At 39.8% G+C, this 20,003-nt stretch overlaps 1 protein-coding gene across 1 annotated transcript in view; it reads left to right on the top strand.

Annotated features, from left to right (window-relative positions):
* Positions 1 to 17,650, top strand: part of plekha7b (pleckstrin homology domain containing, family A member 7b) — a gene marked incomplete at both ends in the record, with an annotated part of 64,611 nt that extends 46,961 nt beyond the window's left edge. Inside the window, 18 exons of the mRNA XM_083917404.1 lie at positions 519 to 602; positions 998 to 1,132; positions 2,026 to 2,079; positions 2,838 to 2,921; positions 5,273 to 5,344; positions 6,508 to 6,588; positions 6,874 to 7,023; positions 7,627 to 7,728; positions 8,041 to 8,152; positions 8,338 to 8,567; positions 9,395 to 9,586; positions 9,682 to 9,796; positions 9,923 to 10,014; positions 10,721 to 10,957; positions 12,951 to 13,178; positions 14,330 to 14,463; positions 14,798 to 14,946; positions 17,469 to 17,650. Of these exons, the coding sequence (XP_083773530.1) occupies positions 519 to 602; positions 998 to 1,132; positions 2,026 to 2,079; positions 2,838 to 2,921; positions 5,273 to 5,344; positions 6,508 to 6,588; positions 6,874 to 7,023; positions 7,627 to 7,728; positions 8,041 to 8,152; positions 8,338 to 8,567; positions 9,395 to 9,586; positions 9,682 to 9,796; positions 9,923 to 10,014; positions 10,721 to 10,957; positions 12,951 to 13,178; positions 14,330 to 14,463; positions 14,798 to 14,946; positions 17,469 to 17,650 (2,433 nt within the window). The remainder of the gene's footprint in view (positions 1 to 518; positions 603 to 997; positions 1,133 to 2,025; positions 2,080 to 2,837; positions 2,922 to 5,272; positions 5,345 to 6,507; positions 6,589 to 6,873; positions 7,024 to 7,626; positions 7,729 to 8,040; positions 8,153 to 8,337; positions 8,568 to 9,394; positions 9,587 to 9,681; positions 9,797 to 9,922; positions 10,015 to 10,720; positions 10,958 to 12,950; positions 13,179 to 14,329; positions 14,464 to 14,797; positions 14,947 to 17,468) is intronic.
* Positions 17,651 to 20,003: the final 2,353 nt, after the last annotated feature.

Raw genomic sequence — 20,003 nt, 5'->3', positions numbered from 1 at the left:
AGCAGCGGTCTCTTTCTTCTGATCTCGCATTTAAATAAAAAACCTATTATACAGCAAAAAAATAGTGGCATGGGAATCTCAAAGGGAATGGCTTACAGTGCTTCTCTTGCTGGTAGCAAACAAATGTTATTTTAAGAAAGCAGGTTTAGTATAATTTATGTGTAGTTAATTAAATCTCTTGTTGTTTGTGTCCTTTTAAGGTTCTGTGGTGGGCCTGGTTTATCGCTAATTCTGTGTGTTAAGCAAAAACGTCAAATATCTCAAGCCCTGTAGCGTCTAAAACTCAGGCCACACCTTGTTTCGAATAAGAGTAGGAGTGATGAAAGGGAGAAAGGGATAGAAAAATAAATCTGCTGTGTTTGCAAATTAGTTTGCAGACTTGGAGGCAATGGTTTAACTTTGATTCAGTGTGATAGCTCTCACTACCAGCACAAGACTACTTAGTGTATTAGACATTCTGTTTGATTTGACTCTATAAGCTGTGTAATAACAAGTTGATTAATTTTGTTTCTCTGCAGACTTCCCAAATAGAGAGAAGGTCCATGCCAGGCATGGGCTACATCACACACACCGTCAGTGCACCAAGCTTGCATGGCAAAACGGTACAATCCTCTTTATTACATTTACAACATTACTTGGTTTCATTATTAAAGATATGTGTCACATGGTATTAACATAGTCTTCCAGTCCAGTTATCTGAGACAGCCAATTCAGGTATGAACAAGAACTCTAAGACTTGGTGAAAGTATCAATATGTTCAATCTGGAGTTGAATGATTTTGTGAAACCCTACAAAGCTGGTTTAAATGTTAAGCCATACAATATTTGTTTTGGTGTTATCAGATCTATTAACCCTTATCTTCAGACAATTCCTGATAGCACAATAAATCATCCTCCCAGTCTCAGCTACTGTACTGCCCAGATGGTTCTCAAGTATTTTCTCTCATCCCCCTGCGCTTTCACTGGCCTCCGGCCTCTAAACCTGGGCATGGCTACAGCCAGAGGAGCTGACTCTGCTCCTCATTCAGCTTCGGAGGCACCAGGCCAAGATGGCTGGCGTGCATAGCCCCAGCGATGCGTTCGCTCACCTGCAGCACCACCAGCACAACGGCCTTCTAGGCCCCAGCATGCAGGTCAGGGGCCTAACCTCATCTATGGTACACTGCAAAGCCTGTCAGTGCATTGTGGTCCCACTCTCCCCAGCCAATCCCATACATTACCCCCTGTCATTCATAAGACTGTGTGGTCTTTTGGTGTTGCTTGGTTGTCTTGTTTATTCAACCATTTTGGCATGGGCTGTATTGCAATCTACACTGTCCAGATTGCCTTTTAGCTAAACATTAGATTTCATAGTTTACTCATAGTTCATAGTTGTTGTCACTCATACACCTTGTTCAGCTTACAGAGCTTGTGTTATTCAATTTGTAAAAAGAAAAATAATGTGCCATATTTGAAGCATGTTTAAAAGATGTCTAAGTTTGCACAGCCACAAGAAAAAAAATGTGATGAAACACATTTGTATCTACATTTCTGTGTGCTCTGATAAATCTTTTGCTCTTGGTGTTCTCTTTCTGAAGCAGCCATCAGGCCACAATCTCCCCTGTGAGCCTGTTCACAACCAAAGTGCATGGCTGTGGGACTAGCACACCACAGTGAAGTTGCAATGGTGCTCACCATTCTCTGACCATTCGCCATGCTTATGAAGAAATGTAAACAACTCGGTTTGACCACGTCATGCACAAGACCTGTGTTGCTGGTTGTGTATGAGGTCAAACATGAATTAATCCAGTTAAAAAATACATGATTACACTTATTACACTTTAGCTTTACTAACTACACTATTGATACAATTCAGAGGTAGAAAAGTAAACTGTAATAGAGACCAAGTTAATTTTATTAATTGATTAATAATAAGTTCTGTCAGCAAAGCCTGAACATCAAGTAAAAGCCTCAGGAGTCATCTGGTCACCCATTCTCCTTTGCAGCTTCATTTCAAATGATTTATCTCTCCACTGCTCATTTAAAGGCTGATGATACTTACATACAACTGAAGAAGGACCTGGAGTATCTAGATCTGAAGGTGGGCCCCAACAAAGTAAATGCCACTTTATCCTATTCATCCTCTTCTCCATCTCCCTTTTCTGGACTGCAATCTTTTTCTCCTGCTGCTGCCTCCAACATCTGCTTCCCTGTTTCCACCTTTTTCTGTCTTTCTTCTGTTCTGTTCTGCACTGTGCTTTCTGGAATTAACATGTCTTTTAACTGTCTTCTTATTACGGAAGTTCTCCATTTGAGGAATAAAAGTCATTTTTTCATTAATAATCTGGTGAACCCAACAAATAGTTCAATGTGTCTGACATAAAGTGATAGCAATGTTTGACTTCTTACTTACGTAGAAGTCATGATGTTCAGTTTGTCACAGTGTTTTCCTTCAGATGATAGTAGAGTACTTTACAGATGCAGTGGGGTAATGCAGTTAGGTCTCCCTAACACATTTTGATGTAACGCTCGCCATGTTGTGAATTTAAGTTTTTATAAGCACATGGCCAAATTTCTAAAATCTTTTGGTCATGTGAACTCCAACTCCTGTGTGAGTGTTACAAACTGTCTAATGCAACAGCCTTTTTCCGATGTGTCTAAGCAATCTGTCTCATTTAGCTAGCTATTGGAATATATTCCATTTACACCCTTGCAAAGCATTTGATCCTAATTGATTTGTATGTTTAAACACCACAAAGCATTAATTAGAAATCTGGGTTGTGTTTTGGAACAGAGGGAGGTCATCTAACGATGTACAGTGTGTCCTGTAACTCCTTTCCATTTCCTGTTTCAAAACAGATCCAAAGTATTGACCCGATGATCGTTTCAGTACACAATGTGTTTGAAAACTCCACTCCTCAGAGTTTTGGGTACTGCTGGAATGTAAGGACGGTGTGCATACAAAGCGAATCAGACCATTCCACTGCTTTTCAAAAGGAATGTGATGCATCCCTGGAAATAATGCAGGATTTGCACATGGATACCTTGATCCGATCATTCACTGCGTGATACTCTAACACAGTTATGAGATTTGAGATGATGGGAAGGAAGTTGTAATAGCAAACGGCTTCCTTGCATGCTATCGAGCATTCTTGAATGTATTGAATGTCTGTTTGATATCTTCGGTTTGCTATTGTTTTGCTTGTGAGAGTATAAGAGATGTCCCAATGGTGCTCTTTAAGAAATATACTGGCAATGTGACAATTTTCATTTTAGGGCCTCTAGTTTCATCATGGTAACAAGCGACATGATAATGTGCAGTGGTGTCTGTTCACCATCGTCTTGAATAAGTATACCAAAGTTCACCTAAAATAATTTAGAGTTCTGTTCACATTAATATCTGCTAATGTTTCAATGTCTAAACCATATTATTAACTATATTTTTATATTGTATTCTCTGTTTATAATAAATAATAAATAAATAATTTACTTTATTTTACATGAAGTATTGGATATCAAAAGGCCTTTACTATGTGATAAATCGAATTTACACTTTCTATGGTTTTTGAGCTCCCGAGCATCTCCACTGTTCTCTTCGATAGAAGAAAACAAAACTGTCAAAACAGTGACTGTATAGTTGACTGTCAACTTATTAGTGTTTTTCATTTGACCCTCCTTGACTGGTTAACACCTTCACCTTTCAAACTCAATGTATGAGGATGAGAATGTAACGCAGGGTTTTTTTTCTTGAAAAATGTGTAGTCTCCAAGCCCAAACTAAGATATCCTGGTGATCACTAGTTTTCCCAGACTTTACAAAGCTCCCTCCAGAACCACAGAATACATTATAAAACTGTTCTCACACTCTGTGTAGTTGTAGTACTCCACATGACTAGTAATTGACTTTGACATGTAAAATAGGTGGAATGCCTTTAACTGAGTCTCCCATTCGCATTGGTCCAAACCAGTATTCTGGGTGTGGTGATCCTGATGGGTGTGTTATGAATATACCACCCACACTTTACAGCTTCATGCATTACGAACTGTGACAAATCTCTGCCCCGTTATCTGGAGAACCTCTCGACAGAACGCACAGGCTGACAGTCCCTATACTATTATACTGAAACCATAAAGTCACTTCTAACTAGGGCTGTGCGATTATTCAATATGATAATTTATCATCTTCCTTGAATCGTATCGTGATGAAATCACACATTGAGATATCGTGATATACAATTATGCCGTCTAAATTGATCATTTCAAGAACATTCTAACCAAAATTATTGTAAATCTAAATCTAAACGAAGTCAGTGTAGAGCTGGAAAAAAAAATCTCTCTAATTTCACTTGAAAACTTTATGCTAATTTTTCACAAAATAAATGCATAGCAATGTTGGCCTTTCAGTTGTTCCCCAAACTTAGTTCAGACTGAAATATCTCGCCAACAACAAGGTGGATTGCCATAGAATTTGGTGCATACATTTATGTCACCCTCAGAAAAAAAGGTAGACTCTTGTTAAGATGATGGTGTTCCCCTCAAAGCTGCAGGCAGTTACGATTTGTTTCTGTGGATGCAGATGAATTTCATTGGTGAAATCTCAAACAATGTTATGATCAAATGTGATGATGATGATCCATGATATTCATAATGTCATGGCAGGTGCAGGAACACACGCACAAGTCATTCTTTTTTAATTATACCACCTTTTCAGTCCTTTAGAGCTGGCTTTGCCCATATTGTGACTGATCTCTCCACCTGTATATGCAGTACATACTGCCTTACCACACCGCATGAACCTAGAGGCCATACAGTTTAACATTTACCCAGGTGACATGTAGCTTTTTGAATTAGACATAATAAAATTAAAGTTTACATCAAGCTTAGATCATTCCAGTGTAAACCCATATGAATCATAAAATCAACATTTCAAGAACAGTTTCTCTCCCTCATGGTTTATATAAAGGACCCGGTTCTTTACCTTAACTTAAAATAAAGTAATACGCAGCCAGGAAAGAGCAGCTTTGGGCTTTTTAGGGTTCCTCCAAACAAAATTGTTGTTGCACTTCTGCACAAAGTTTTGTTATTCCAGATTTTTTTCTTTGGTTGTGTGATTTTTCTTCATCATTTTATCTGGATCCATCTAGCTTGATTTGTCTATCAGTCTCACTGAATGTTGAAAATCCACACAACTGTGGTCATCTCTTTACTGGAAGTATAAAACTAAAGGTATTTAAAATATGTCATTCAATTGCTGATATTAATCATTTTATTATTTGTGGCTATTGGGAATTTCAGGTCACTGGACGTGGGAGTTTAAAAACAGAAAGACCATTAAGGCCTGTGAAGATAGCAGAAAGTGATGCTGATGTAAGTGAATCATTACGTTTCCAGGATTTGAAGAAACAGTCTGATAAGCAGCCTGTTTATCTATTGCTTCCTTTTCTTTAAGATCTCCATTTCCAACTTCTTACAATCCACTACAGAGAAGCAGCCGACATTAATCTAACTTTACTGTGTGTTTTAGTGTGGTTTGTGTGTGTGTGTGTGTGTTCTTAAGTTGTGGTAAACAGAGACTGCGGAGGGAAGGGAACGTATGTACATTGCAACACTGTGGGGACACCCATCCACACTGCACAGTGAGGGCCTGAGAGTATCGACCACAGCTTTTATTTTCTTCCCAGCAATTTAAAGGGAAAAATACATGTAATGGGAGTTTTAGATGTTGAGCTGTTAAATTTTTCAGTTTGATTTGCCCGACCCTGCTTTTCTCATTCTTTGTTTTCTGCTGAATAGAGGTAAATAAGATGGATGTCCTGGCTTTTCATCATTAGCATTGTTCCACTTTAACAATTTATAAGAAATTGCCAGTAAATTGTCTGAACAATGAATATTTCATGCAATTAAAAACAACAATATACGGCAGCAAAATAAAAACAGCTTAATTATTAATTGAACAGAATGATAAATAGATCTGAGAAAAAAAATCACTGTGTGAGAAAGACTGTGAACTAGGCAGTCTTATGTTGTTTTCATAAACACATAACCCATTTCTGGGAAATCAAATCTGTCACTCTCAATAAACATGGTTTTCTCCAAAAGTGAATTTGAAAATATGGATTTTTGATTATGATTACTCATAATGGGTATTACCAGATCTCACCCCCGAACTAGACAGTATAGAGCCTTTTGATATTTCTCACTGCGCTGATTAGAGGAATTCCTCAGGGCCTTTCACATAGATGAGCCTTATTGACATATTTACAGACAGCGAGGCGGCAGCAGACAATCAATTCGTTTTATCTGGCTGCGTTGTTAGAATATAGTTGAATACTAGACTAGACTAGAATGAAGAGTCAAACTGTTGTAAACAGATACTGTATCTTATTAGCAGAGTCCCCGTTTTATCTCTCTTGTTGTTCTTTTGCATTATGTCTATACTCTGTGGAACTATTATTGTAAACAGAGAATAATAAGGATTTAATTTTTTGTATCCCTGCATTCTTATTCTTTCCAATATGTTTTTCCTTTAGGTGAAATTAAGTCGACTGTGTGAACAAGACAAGATTCTACAGGAGCTAGAGGCCAGGATACGCACTTTGAAGGAGGACAAGGTTTCTGTTTTATGCAAAAATAGAATGAGCTTTTTCAGTTTGTGTTAACAGTATGTGTGTGTGTGTGTGTGTGTGTGTGTGTGTGTGTGTGTGTGTGTGTGTGTGTGTGTGTGTGTGTGTGTGTGTGTGTGTGTGTGTGTGTGTGTGTGTCTGTGTGTCTGTGTGTTTGTGTGTGTGTGTGCGGGGAACCTCCCTCTGACGATGACAGCATGTCATACTGTACTGGCGTATTGGTGTGGTCTATGCTTCTTGTGTTATGACGGTTTCTCTCATGTCCCTATCTAGGACAAGCTGGAGTCTGTGCTGGATGTTTCCCACCAGCAGATGGAGCAGTACAAAGATCAGCCGGCCCACGCTGAAAAGATTGCCTATCAGCAGAAATTATTACAAGAGGATGTGGTGCACATCAGAGCTGAGATATCTCAAGTCTCCACAGTAAGACACAAGCTGCACTCACAAGTGACTGTGCTTACATTGGTAAATGTAGCTCTGTGTACCTCTTTGTTAAAATATGCAAAGTGGCCCATCCAATATAGTTAATTAAGGTTTGGCAGGTAAGATACTCTGAATCAAACAACTCAGACTGTCTCCACTCAGTACATACAAATACATGCTACCACTTGCAGTATGTTTTTATTGGCTGGAAACAAGATATGCACTTCTATTTTTAGTTGTTCCGTTTTGATGGTTTCTGCAACTGGCACAATGTTTCAGGGTGACTGTGACTATGAAAATGAGTGCACACTGGTCACTGGTATTCAAAATATTTAGCGCTAAAATGACAAAAATAGTACATAGTTTCAATAGAACATTAACAAATAATCCGCAAGATTACACAAGAGAAAAAAAAGTATGGCTACTACTCCCAACCGCATCACAAATGGGCTTACTTTATGTGTAAAGTGTGACTTTAAATCTCTGTATTACAGGTTGGAATCTTGAAACCGTTAAAGTAGCATTGGCTCATGAGATGAGTACAATATCTGAAAGCTGTGTCTTGTCTCATTAGAACACGGCATGTTCTGTTTTGTTGTGCAGGAGATGGAGAACGCATGGAACGAGTACACCCGGCTGGAGAGCGATGTGGACTGGCTGAAGTCGGCCCTGCAGGGACAGATGAACCGCAGTGATCTCTCTCAGGTCTGTGGCTCAATAATCCCCGTTAATACACACAAGCAGCAATTTACACTCATGGATGTGTGTGTGTGTGTGTGTGTGTGTGTGTGTGTGTGTGTGTGTGTGTGTGTGACTACTAATTTCATACGCACCGACAAAGCAAATAAGTCTCTGTGGTTGATATCTGTTCAGTGGATTACCTTCAAATTAAAAACTGTATTTTGGAAAAATAGATGACGTCTTGCATATTGCATATGTACACAAGTAATTTTACAGTGTGTTAAAGAAAAGTGTGTCCATGTAGATGTGTTTGTTTCTTTGTTTCCCTGTGAGCAGCAAGAGAAAGTCCAGATCAGAAAAGAGCTTTGGAGGATCGAAGATGTTATCGCAGGCCTCAGCACCAGTAAAGCCAACTACAAAGTCACTATCTCCTCTGTAACCAACCCAGGTGAGACACTATTTGCTGTGTGCAATGCAGTATAAGCCACGTGGTCATGCTACTGTATTCTCACCATTCAAGCTCTCAATCATATACTCGATACTAACGCCTTGAACATTTCCCATGGGAAAAGACAGCACTGTCCTTACTGAGTGTGTGTTTTCCATGTTATGTGTTCATATACAATTCCCCAGAGAGGAAATTTGTGCCTTCAGTGTCTGCGTCATCAGTGCCTTCTGTGTCTGGGAGCCCGTCTGTTATGGAGATGAGATTGTCGCAGCAGAAGCAGCAGCAGCAACAGCAGCAGCAGCACAGCCCCCACCTCAGTCCCAATAGCCACACCGCCACCCTTTCCTCCAGCCCCAGCCAGCAGCAGCCCTTACACCACTGGGTGGACGCAACCATCTCCAGTGGGCTTAAATGGGTGAGTGATCCCAGAAGTCAACTGGTTCTCTCTAAAACATCTTTGTATGAAAGATAAAGCGGCAAGAGGTCTTTGCACTATGCAGTTTGAGTAGCTTGCTGACTAAATTAGTCACATTAGTTACTTTATATGCCATCTTCAATTGTGTGACCAAAATCTTCGCCTTTTCTCTTTTGGATCAGTTTGTCCATTCACACTTTTCTTCAGCACTAGATAAGATGTTGCAACTATTAATTATTTTCAATAGATTTATTTCTATCAATTACTTAATTGTTCAGTTACATGCATTATAGAGACAGACATGCAACAAGGGGGAGAGACTATCCCCTTTTTTATTTTGTGTGTGGCATCAGATACTCATTAGTGGTTTTGTGTAGGGATGGACCAATCGATCAGCCTGTGACCACAAAATTTTCAGCTTGATCGGCCATGACTGGTGACCACCCTGTCAGTGTTAAATATAGCTGATTCTGTGGCAATGTACACAATGGTTCACGTTACACACACAGCAGCACAGACAGTAACCGACTATTGTCATAGCCACACACACACTCTTGACACCATGGCAACTTTGTCGCTAGATTTAATAACTTTTTAGACCCTCTAAGTGACTTGATTTCTAAAAAGCGAGTTATACAGGCCATCAGGGAAAATATATATTATATTGTAAAATTAATTTAGTAGTCAATGCAATCTCTGAACAACTGAATTTTTCTCTAAAAGGTTAGAAAAATGTTTGTGCGTGCTGTCAGTTATAATTCTTAGAAAGAAAATTGGAAAACTGAGGTAGCAGCTTGTTTAATAGTTAACAGTTGTTCTGTGTTCAGGGTGAGGAAGATGTGCCTCCCAGACCTCCTCTACCTCAGCTCTACAGTCCTGATGAGCATCCCCCTGCTGTGCCCCCGTTGCCCCGGGAGACAACGGTAATCAGACACACTTCTGTACGCGGCCTCAAACGACAGTCAGATGAACGCAAAAGGGACAGAGAGATTGGCCAGTACACTAATGGAGACAGTAAGGTACGTACAGTATGTGTCTATTTGTGTGTTTGTGCTGCTTAAATGTCTAAATTTAAGTTTGTCATCTATTTCTAATCTCTGTCTGTGAATCTCAGGTGGAACTTAGGCCTTTCCTGAGCGATCCAGAGCTTATGGGAGCTGGGGACGGCTCCAGCCAAATCAGTGTAGTTGAATCTCGACATGACGGTTACCAGACGTTACCTACCAGAGGTATGTGGATGATAGAGCCAGTAGAACACATTGATTTAGCTGTAACATATTTATTATGTTACCAGTATTTGGCTTCATTGCCAAGTTGAGAACGGTCTTTTTTAATGTTTGTTGGCTTTCCCTCAGGAGTGGCTGGCTCATCACTTAGGCTAAATCAGTCTTCGAGCATCTCCTCATACGTGACACTCCGAAGAACAGCCTCAGCTGCCGGCGTGAAGGTGAGCCTCAGAATTAACTAACAATCAAAGTGAGTACCCAAACCAGTGGCGAAACAGCACAGATGCAGTAGTGTATAGCTCCGTTTTATAGATATCTATGAAATTCATGACTTTATTCATTAATTGAGGGTTAAATGTTTTGATATTTGGAGCTCACATAAATTTTTCTGGCATTTCGAAGTCCTCCATCAAACTCAGCTGGAAGTGTTTGCCGGTGGAAAGTCATTGAGTGAGCATGATTTTATACCTGCAAAAGAGGCTTGAAAGAATACAAGACTAGACTAGACTAATGTATTCGTAAAATGTGGTAAATTGTAGGAAATTGAGTTTTTTTAAGCCAAGATTAATCAATTTAGCAGCATTTTAAAAATGTTGTTGCTTGTATAATGTGTAGAAAAGAAAAGAAAATATAATTTCAAACATTGCTATTGTGCTAATTTTTTTCACATGGTAAAACATTTTTTTCAAGTGTTTTACCAGAAGTACATTTTACAGAAGCATTTTTGGAATGTTATGTACACTGCTCCAATTATGACCTCAGAATGTCTCAGTTGTGAGAACTGATTCGTCTACCGTGTTCATTTTTCACTTATTAACATCCACGTTTACCTTCATGTTACGTTTGTTTTTATTTTCCTTCACTGCTTTGCCTTCTGCTGCACCTTTTGCTCATGTTATCAACTCTCTTTCCTCCCACTCCTCTCAGGAGAGACCAAAAAGTGCCTTGGAGCGTCTGTACTCTGGGGATCTGGCGCAGCAGCAACAGCAGCAGCAGCAGAGGGGGAAGATGAGTGCCGATGAGCAGCTGGAGAGGATGAAGAGGCACCAGAAGGCCCTCGTCCGCCAGCGCAAACGCACCCTGAGCCACGGAGACCGCCTCGCCTCCTCATCATCGCGCACCTCGTCCCCATCTTCGCGCCCGCTTTCAGCAGACATGGGATCAGTATGTTACTAGAACAGTATCACACGTCACACTCTCATGCATGACGACAACCAAACCGAGAGTGGCGATCTACAATAGGAATGAGTGCCATTACTCAACGTAGTCTGGCTTTTCTCAGTTCCTGACATTAAAATGCTAGTCCAGTAAATTAGCACAGTATAGTTCACAGTGTGGCTCTAACTGTGCTTATTTCATGCATGTTGTTCTCAGACTTTAATAGACTTTTTTTCACAGCAGACATTTTGACTTGTTATGGCAGGAAAAGCAAAGGTGTTAGTAGTAATAACATTAATGAGGGCTGTGTTTTGTTTAAGTGCTCCAGTACGCCATGATAGTGGGACAGTGAGGCAACATGCAGCATACCGGCACCACTAAATGGAACATAGCCATCATTATTTTTATTATCTACCCCTCTACTTTTCCTACTGTGACTTGTCAAAATGTCTTCAATGAAAAGGACCTACAGAGATCAGTGGATACCAATTTCTGCCTTGTACTTAAAAGTGAAACTGCCAATTTTCATCCGACTTTGTGTCATTGCAGTATAGGTGTTTCGAATCATCAACAGACTTTTCACAGCAACTTAGCGGTGTGGTCAGGGCGCTTGCAATATGGAGGGAAGCCAAACACCATTTATCTGCATATACTACTCACACTGCAGTGACTCAAAGTCAGTTTAAAATCGGTTTCCCTTGGTGGCAAAAAAAAGTGTGCACAAGTGTTCATTATGAAGTGAAAATAACTACATTTACTATGACTAGGGATTCTTGTTCAAAAGCTTTATAAATAATACTGTATACCTTGCCTATCAACACATAACACACTAATTACCTCAGACAGAGGCCTTCGATGCCATCTAACCCTCACATTCATCCCTTTTTGTGTTTTTCTCATTAATACAATAAATCCTAACTTTGCTTTATCTATCCATTCCTCTCCTCACTGATTTTTTTTGCCTATGGTTGCTTTCACTCTGACGGTTTATTTTTACCATACTACCATAGTTTTTTTCATACCCTTTAGCAGTGGTTTGTGCTTTCAGAATAGCACCAGAGTCCTGTATCTCCCCATTTATATATCAATGCATGTTGTTCTTCGACCAAGTGCTGTTGCTGTCTCTAAGAAGTCTATTTGTGTGTGTGAGAGAGAGTATGAGAGAGAGAGAGAGAGAGAGAGAGAGAGAGAGAGAGAGAGAGAGAGAGAGAGAAAGAAAGAGAAAGTGCCTACTTATTTTCTACTGACCAAGTCATTGACATACACTGAGCAATGCCTATTTAAGCCTATACATCTCAACCTAATTGTGGCATTTTTCTTGCTTTATTTTTTAACTTGAACGAAGATAACGATGTTTATGAGTGTTTATGGATCAGAGGCCTCACTGCTTGTCAGAGGAAGCCTATTATTTAGAAGATACTAATGGGTATGACATCCATCTCATATTAAAACAGGTAATTTCCCTGTTTGCTCAGTGTCTTTATCTTAATTGTAATTAATTGTACGTTTTAGAATGCTTCCTTTTTCAAATGTGAATGTTTGCAAATGAATAAACATTATTTTCTAATAGACTCATATTGCCATGTTTTTTATTTATTATATATTTTTTTCTGAATACATACAATGTGGTTGAGTTTGACGAAACTGTCATTGGTATGAGTGAAGTGATCTCTCCTCTTTGTGTTAGTGGTATTGTGCTGTCTTTATCACTGTTGTAGAGAATTTACAGCATGCTGTGATTTGAGAACATAAACATGCATACTCAATCGATGCATGCTCCCTCTTTTTTTTTGCATTTTTCACACCTGTACGCACACACACACACACTCTCTCTCTCTGCATCCTTTAAAATCCTATTAGCATACCAGTGTGTTATACAGTTCTTGTTACATGAAACTATATGTGAAGGCAAGTGAAACAAGTCATTTTCAAATGTATCTGATAAGTGCTTGATGACAGCATAATGTAATGTTTTTCACTGTCTACTTTCTTTGTCCAGTGGAAGAGAGAGCAGGAGTTTGACCTGCAGTTGCTTGAGAGGGCTGTTCAGGGGGAGGAGGCACAGGGAGTTAGGAGCGTTCAGGGGGAGGAAAGACCTCCCGAGCACAAAGAGAGACCCCGCTCACACTCTGATGAATGGTTGACCCTGCGCTCCACAGCCTCAACCCCTCCCGGCCATGAGGTCGACCTGGAACCACTAGACTATGACCTGGACCTTAACAAAGAGGTAAGTTATCTTCCTCTCAGCAGAAGAAATACAGCTGATGAGTTTAAAGTTGCATTAAAATGTCTTAAAAAACAGCTAGACATATTTTATTTATTTTGTTGAGTTGTGTACCTACATTATCACAAATGTTTCCAACAATGATACATACATATCTGTAATTTTAATCAAGGTAACGGTCTGTTACTTTTAGTTGCATCTTAATGACTTCATGTCCTCTTTGATGTGTTAGCGTTGTGGTTGTCTGCCAGATGCTGTCAGAAATGTACTTCTTTTATCCATTTTTAACCCACATTTATACAATACACTTTTTAGATCTTTGTCGTTTTTAAGTAGATATTTTAACTAGATGAAGGATTTTTGTCACCGCACATCTGAATCTTAAGTTTTCATAGTAACAAGCTGAGCAAAAATTAGCAGCTAGTCGGCTTGCAGCCCCTCTGATTGGTTAGTACACTGAGAGTTCTCAGGAATAACAATCTGACTCAGAAACTTTTGGTGACATTCTATCGTTGCTCCATAGAAAGCATCCTGACTTATTGCATGTGTGTGTGGTTCGCCAGCTGCACAGTGGCTGACCGGAAAGCCCTCCAAAGGGTTGTTAACACAGCCCAAAAGATCATTGGTTGCTCACTCCCCACCCTTGAAGGACTGTACAGCTCTCGCTGTCTTAGTAGGGTAGTGAAAACATAGTAGTAAAAACATTCTAAGGGATTCGTCCCACCCAGGCCACCAATACTTTGAGTTATTGCCCTCGGGCAGACGTTTCAGGTCTCTGAATGCTTGGACTAATAGACTTAAGAACAGTTTTTATCCAAAAGCTATAACAGTGCTTAACACCACAAATACCTTTACCTATGATGGTACATGCTGCTCAGGGTCTCTGCAATCTACTGTTTTTTGTTTTGTCTCCTTGAGCTGCTAAAGTGTGCGTGTGTGTGCGTGTTGGTGTAAATTTAAATAATGGTAAAGGTAAATATCAGAGGACAGTTTAACACCTCGTTGTAGGCTTAGTTTAGTGAAAGTTGTACATCTGTCTGCTTTTCCTTCATCTGTGCACGAGAATATATTATTTATTTTTTGAGGACACGTGATATCAAGGATGATGATAAAGCAGCTTAAACCTTACCACACACTATATCTCTTTTGTGTAGCTTTCCAAGCCTCAGAAAGTGTTGATCCCGGAGCGCTATGTGGATTTAGAACCTGAGGAGCCTCTCAGTCCGCAGGAGGTGGAGGATCGCCATCGTAAGGTGGAGCGCATCAAGAGCATCTTGGCAAAGTCCAGGTAAATAGAATTAAATGATACTGATATTGCATTTAAGTGCTGCTGATAAACAGCTGATTCTGGGGTTTCAGGGAGGCCTTAGTCAGACAAACAACCACTTATACTAAAATACCCAGGTTCAAGCCCTTTGTTGCCAGGCATTCATCCTACAGGTGTGTCCTTGAGCAAGGTGTTAAATTCTCACCACCTTCAAAGGCACCGTAGCTCAGGCTTCTTTCTGACATCTCTGCAGGGCATGTGGCATGAGAATGCCCTCACAGCAATAAACGCATTTCCACATTATTACCATCATGCTTTGTCAATTTGGTGTTTTATTTCTCTGTGCATGGGACAGTGTGCAAAACCTAGCACCCACAGTGACTTTGGACAAGCCAGAGGTGGGGCTGGCAGCACTCGACTCAGCTCTGCAAGAGCAGGAGAGGATCATCACCATGTCCTACGCGCTCGCATCGGAAGCTTCGCTCAAGAGCAAACTAGTCACAGGTAGGTCATTTATGCAATTTAAAATTATGTTCTGCTCATTTGAGCCTGTAAGTTGATGTAGGTTATACATCTTTGCTTTAAAAGAATGTAAAAATCATTATTCCACAGGAACACTGAGAGTAATAATTACTGTTTCTGCCACACACAAAAAAGCGCACCAGTGCTGACAGTTTCAGTAAAATATCTCCAAGCATCGAATTGACATCTTTTGGTTGAAGAAGGGATAAAGACAGGGAAGCAGCCTTTCAAGAAGGCTGGATTGATGGAATGGAGATGAGAAGGGCATAAGGTGCAGAGTCAAGCAATAAGGCTGTTCATTTCCTAATAACTGAACATTATTCCTTCTTAGGAGCTCAGATAGTCTCTAATTGCAATCCGTGTCGAATCTTTCAGACAGGGGAGGTATAGCTTGATGAGGCCATTTTGTGTGCTGATCAATGACCCAGTCAAACTCCTCTCCTTCTGCATACTGTTGCTGCTGCTTTGAACATAGCTCTGAACCTGCATAAAAGACACTGCGCTCACTTTTCATCTCTTTCATGCTCTACAGCAGACAGGCAAGTTCATTTTCACTGTAGCTGCAGCAGATTGTCAGCCTGTCTGCCTCACTCACACTCACACTCACACTCACACTCACACACACACACACACACACACACACACACACACACACACACACACACACACACACACACGCACACACACGCACACACATGCACACCTATATCTGTCACACACAGTAACACTCAAGCTGTCATCGTGTGTGGAAGCTTAATATGCACAGTGAGGCAAAGTCAACAATTATAACATTATTTCCAGCATAGAGAAATGTCAGAGAATATAACTGGTGGCATCTTGTCAGCGGAGACTGAATCAATGACTTTCTCTCCCTTTGGTGTTCAAGTAAGGTATGCTGGTGCACTTTCAAATCCCTGAATTAAAAGAGGAGTCTTTTTCAAGGTATGCATGAGAGACTTCAATAATGCCGGCATAAAAGCAGGAATATGCAGGAGCACTGCAATTACGTACAGTATATATTAAAAAAGGTGTATATTTTGATTGTTGAATTTGTTATTCTAAAGTATTACATAATTTGGTATTTTTGTAATTACTTGTCAGGGATATTGAAAGGAATCTCTAATTTTGTGCTGGAAAAATGTTAATGATCTACAAAATAAACTTCTTGGTGTAGTGCCTCTTCAACTATTCATTGCTTTCTCCTCTTTTAAGCTGATGAAATGTTCCAATGATGAATAAATAAAGCACACATAACTCCACTGCATACAGATCACAATAAGCCTCAAACGACTGAAGGTACAGGAGATATTAACAACCAACATTTACCATCTCAATGATTTTCTTCTTATCAAATACCTTCAAATCATTCACAAAGCATGTTACTTGAAACCTTGCTGATGTCACTGTTTTATTAGCAAACACTCAAAACCTGGTAAAAACAAAAGTTTGCAAACACTGTTGATGAGGCCATCTGAGATGATCTTGTATATTTACTTGTGAATCTTTTTATATTCCTGAATAAGAGAGTCAATTAAGTTATTTTTCAAGCAAAGGTGCCAAACATTCACTGGTTTAAGCTTTTCAAATGAAAGGATCGAAGGCTTTTCTTTGTCTTATATGATGGTAAACTTACAAACCCGTTCCCAACAAAGTTTGGGACGCTGTGTGAAATGTAAATAGAAACAGAATGTGAGGATTTGCAAAAACAATAAAACCTCATATTTATTTGAAAATAGCACAAAGACAATGTTTCATATGTGGAAAATGATGCACCCATTTTGAATTCGATACCAGCAACAAGTTTTAAAACAGTTGGGACGGTGGTGGCAAAAGACTGGAAAAATTGATAAATGCTAAAAGAAAAAAAACATCTCAATGAATTATTGTTAACTGGCAACAGGTTAGTAACATGACTGGGTATACAAACGACATGTCCGCACGTGGCTGGACCGTCTATCACAACAAACAACAGAGATACTCAGATTACAACAAACACAGAAGGAGAGTGACTTCATTCTCTGCTCTGGACGCAATCACTCCACAATAACCTTACATAGAAAATTCAGCTTGCTGCTATATTAATGTTCTGAATGTAGAGTACAGCTCCTGTAATGTATCCAGTTGTATCGTGTCATTGTGGGCAAATTCGGCAGATCATTGAGCTGGACTGCTTCGTGGCAATATTGTATTTGTAGCATCAATGTGACCATTGATTTGTCAGGTATTTATTGGATTTCAACAAAACAAGTTTCTAAACTGACTTTCCAGAAAAGTGACATACACATTAATATTAGACTTTATTTATGTCGCCAACCGCCCGTGTCATTAGTACGCGGAACACAGGAAGTGGAAGTGTATTTGTGTTTCCTTTCAGAAAAAAACAACAACATTCAACCAGTTTCAGACTTCATTGTGGCTTTAAAACTGTCTCAGAACTGCCCATTTGACGAGCAAACCAATGTTGTTTCTCCCCCTCTCTCCTCCCTCTGTCCTCTACTCCGTAGTTCCACCACAGGCTAACATCCCCACCCCTCCTCCCCCACCCCCTCTTCCACCTCCTCCTCCACCTCCTCCTCTTCCTCCTGTTGCTACTGCTCTTCCTGCTCCACCGTGTCTTCCTGTTCCTCCTGTATCACTGGCGCCTCCCTCTCCTCTAAACAACGGAATTCACTACACGTTTGTCTAATCTGAGAAATAAAGTAAGGCCTAACTGCATGTTTTACGGTGCTACTGTTTTCGAGGCCTCGCTAATTCTCCCTAACGCAGGGCTCCTGTGTGCTTTGCACCTCTCTGCATGCTTACTGCTCTGTTGTGATTGTAGGAAACACATCTTGTCTGGGTTAGGGAAGCCCTGCCTCTGCTCCCATTATAATCAAAACAAACATCTGCAGGCAGTCTGCTCATCCCACTGTGATAATTGTGTGTAAATTGTTCTCCTTTTTTTTCTTTCTTTTTTGTACCACTGCCAAAATATTTATGGATGGTTGAGGAAAGAAAGAGCTCAAAGGAACATGACTGTTTGTAGCATTGTGTATAATTAACAAAAGAGACACCTTTTGATTTAGCACCTTGACAGTTCAGTAGTCAGCACAGCTGCATTCACAGCACCAATTAGCTCCCCATCTGTAGCTTGGCAGCAATAAGTCAGAAAAAAACAAAATATATCATTGTACTGTAAACGCAGGAAGAGGGTTTGTGTCATTTAACTGCCATATCAAAAAACTTCCATCCATCAGCGAATAATGACAAATATTTCATTACTAAATTTAGTTTCTGAATGTATTTATATGACCATTAGCCCTCCATTAATAATCAATGAATGCATTTCAGGATTGAGATTATATGTACAATATGTGCATCACATGGGCACACACACATAAAATAAGGAGTTGTTGATAAGTGAACACACACAGTAACAAAGTGTCCATCTAGCCGCATTTGACCTTTGACCTTTTAGTATCATGCAGCATGTCATGTTAAGTGAATGCATGAAATGACTCCTTGTCAGCTTGGCATGTCTTGATTGTTATTATCCACTGTATGAGGAATCTTCAGTCCTTGGGCATTTGTGCGACTGCATGCTTAACTTAGTGTTGTGGTACTGTCTGATTTCCCCCAAATCTTTTTACTTTAGCTTCGTTCAGGTCTTAGGATACGTAGTTGGTTTGTAAAAGTTGCTCTGCCACTTAAAAGTTTTGTGTCCATCACTAAAGATAACATAAAGGATCTACTTAGTGGATTGGTTTTGAACAAAATTAGAGACTACTTTGTGATGGGATCGCACCAGCCACGAGAATAACATGGTTCCCTACTTTTTACCATCCCCACTTCCGGTGGCCTTGATCAGACCACACCCATCTTTGAACTGAGCCTTTATTTTAATCTCATCTACACCTGTAAATTTCAATCATCACTGCCTTTTGCACGGATATCAGGTCAGGGGTGTAAAGTGGTGGAGCAATGGCCCCTTCCCTATTTCCACCCCCCTACTTTCAGCCCCCTTGCTATCGAGAGACAAAATACAGCCACAGACTGATAATAACATAAACACTTATACACACTATAGCTCCCACTACAGTAGGTGTCTCCAGGACCAGATTTTTGCCATGATGACACACATAGACACGCACAGACACACATAGAGAAAACAATACCGTGGCTTTGAATAATTAACACAGATATCTCTATCAGTGGTTATCAAGTTACTGTATTGTTAACACTGTCTACATAACTGACCTGCAACTAGAAGCAGTGCAACTTTCACCACCTTTACTGAGAATCTGCACATTGGGAGAGATAGAGGATTTTTCTCAGCGTATGCAATGAATGTATCAGTACAAATGTAGAAAGCACTGTTCATTCATTCTTATATTTATTCATTCTTTGGCTTTTACATCTGGTATCATCTTTATATTTTTACTTGACTATTACATCCTCGATGTCAAAGAAAAACATTTGGTTAACGTTGCATGTGTTGCTCTTGTTATAGTGCATGTAAAGGAACAAACCTCTTACAAGGCAACAAGATTCATAATTCATTCATTTGTGGCTCCAAAACATAAAAGAAGGAAAAACTGTAAATCTGCTGTCATGGTTATCTTGTTTTCTGATATCTTCTCTTGTACTTACTTTGTCTTTCTCTCTGTTATCGCTTCTCAGCTCAAGCAATTTCTGGACACTGAGGTGCTATTCCACGATAACAACAAACAATTGCATTCTGCAAGAAAAAGAGGATTTTTGGACGTTTCCATACAGCAGTAAAAGAACTATACTAAGCATTTAACCTGCTCTCTAGTTGCTGAAAGCGACAGGAAAACGGGAGCTGCTGTGCTTATTAACGATGGACGTGTTTAACAAATGTTAATCCCATAATAATATTTTCTACATGTTATTGCACTTTGATTATACAATGTATCATGTTTCCAAGGTATGACTGAATTGCTTTTATTTGCAGCGTGAGCTCGACTGCAAACTTGTTTTTGTTTGTTTGTCAGGTACAGAATGTTAAGAACAAGAGGTACTAAATGTGTCATGATGGT

This window comes from Echiichthys vipera (genome assembly GCF_963691815.1).
Source record: "Echiichthys vipera genome assembly, chromosome: 1".
Taxonomy (NCBI): Eukaryota; Metazoa; Chordata; class Actinopteri; order Perciformes; family Trachinidae; genus Echiichthys; species Echiichthys vipera.
The sequence above is the reverse complement of the archived record's forward strand: the minus strand, read 5'-3'. Positions and strand labels throughout refer to the sequence as shown.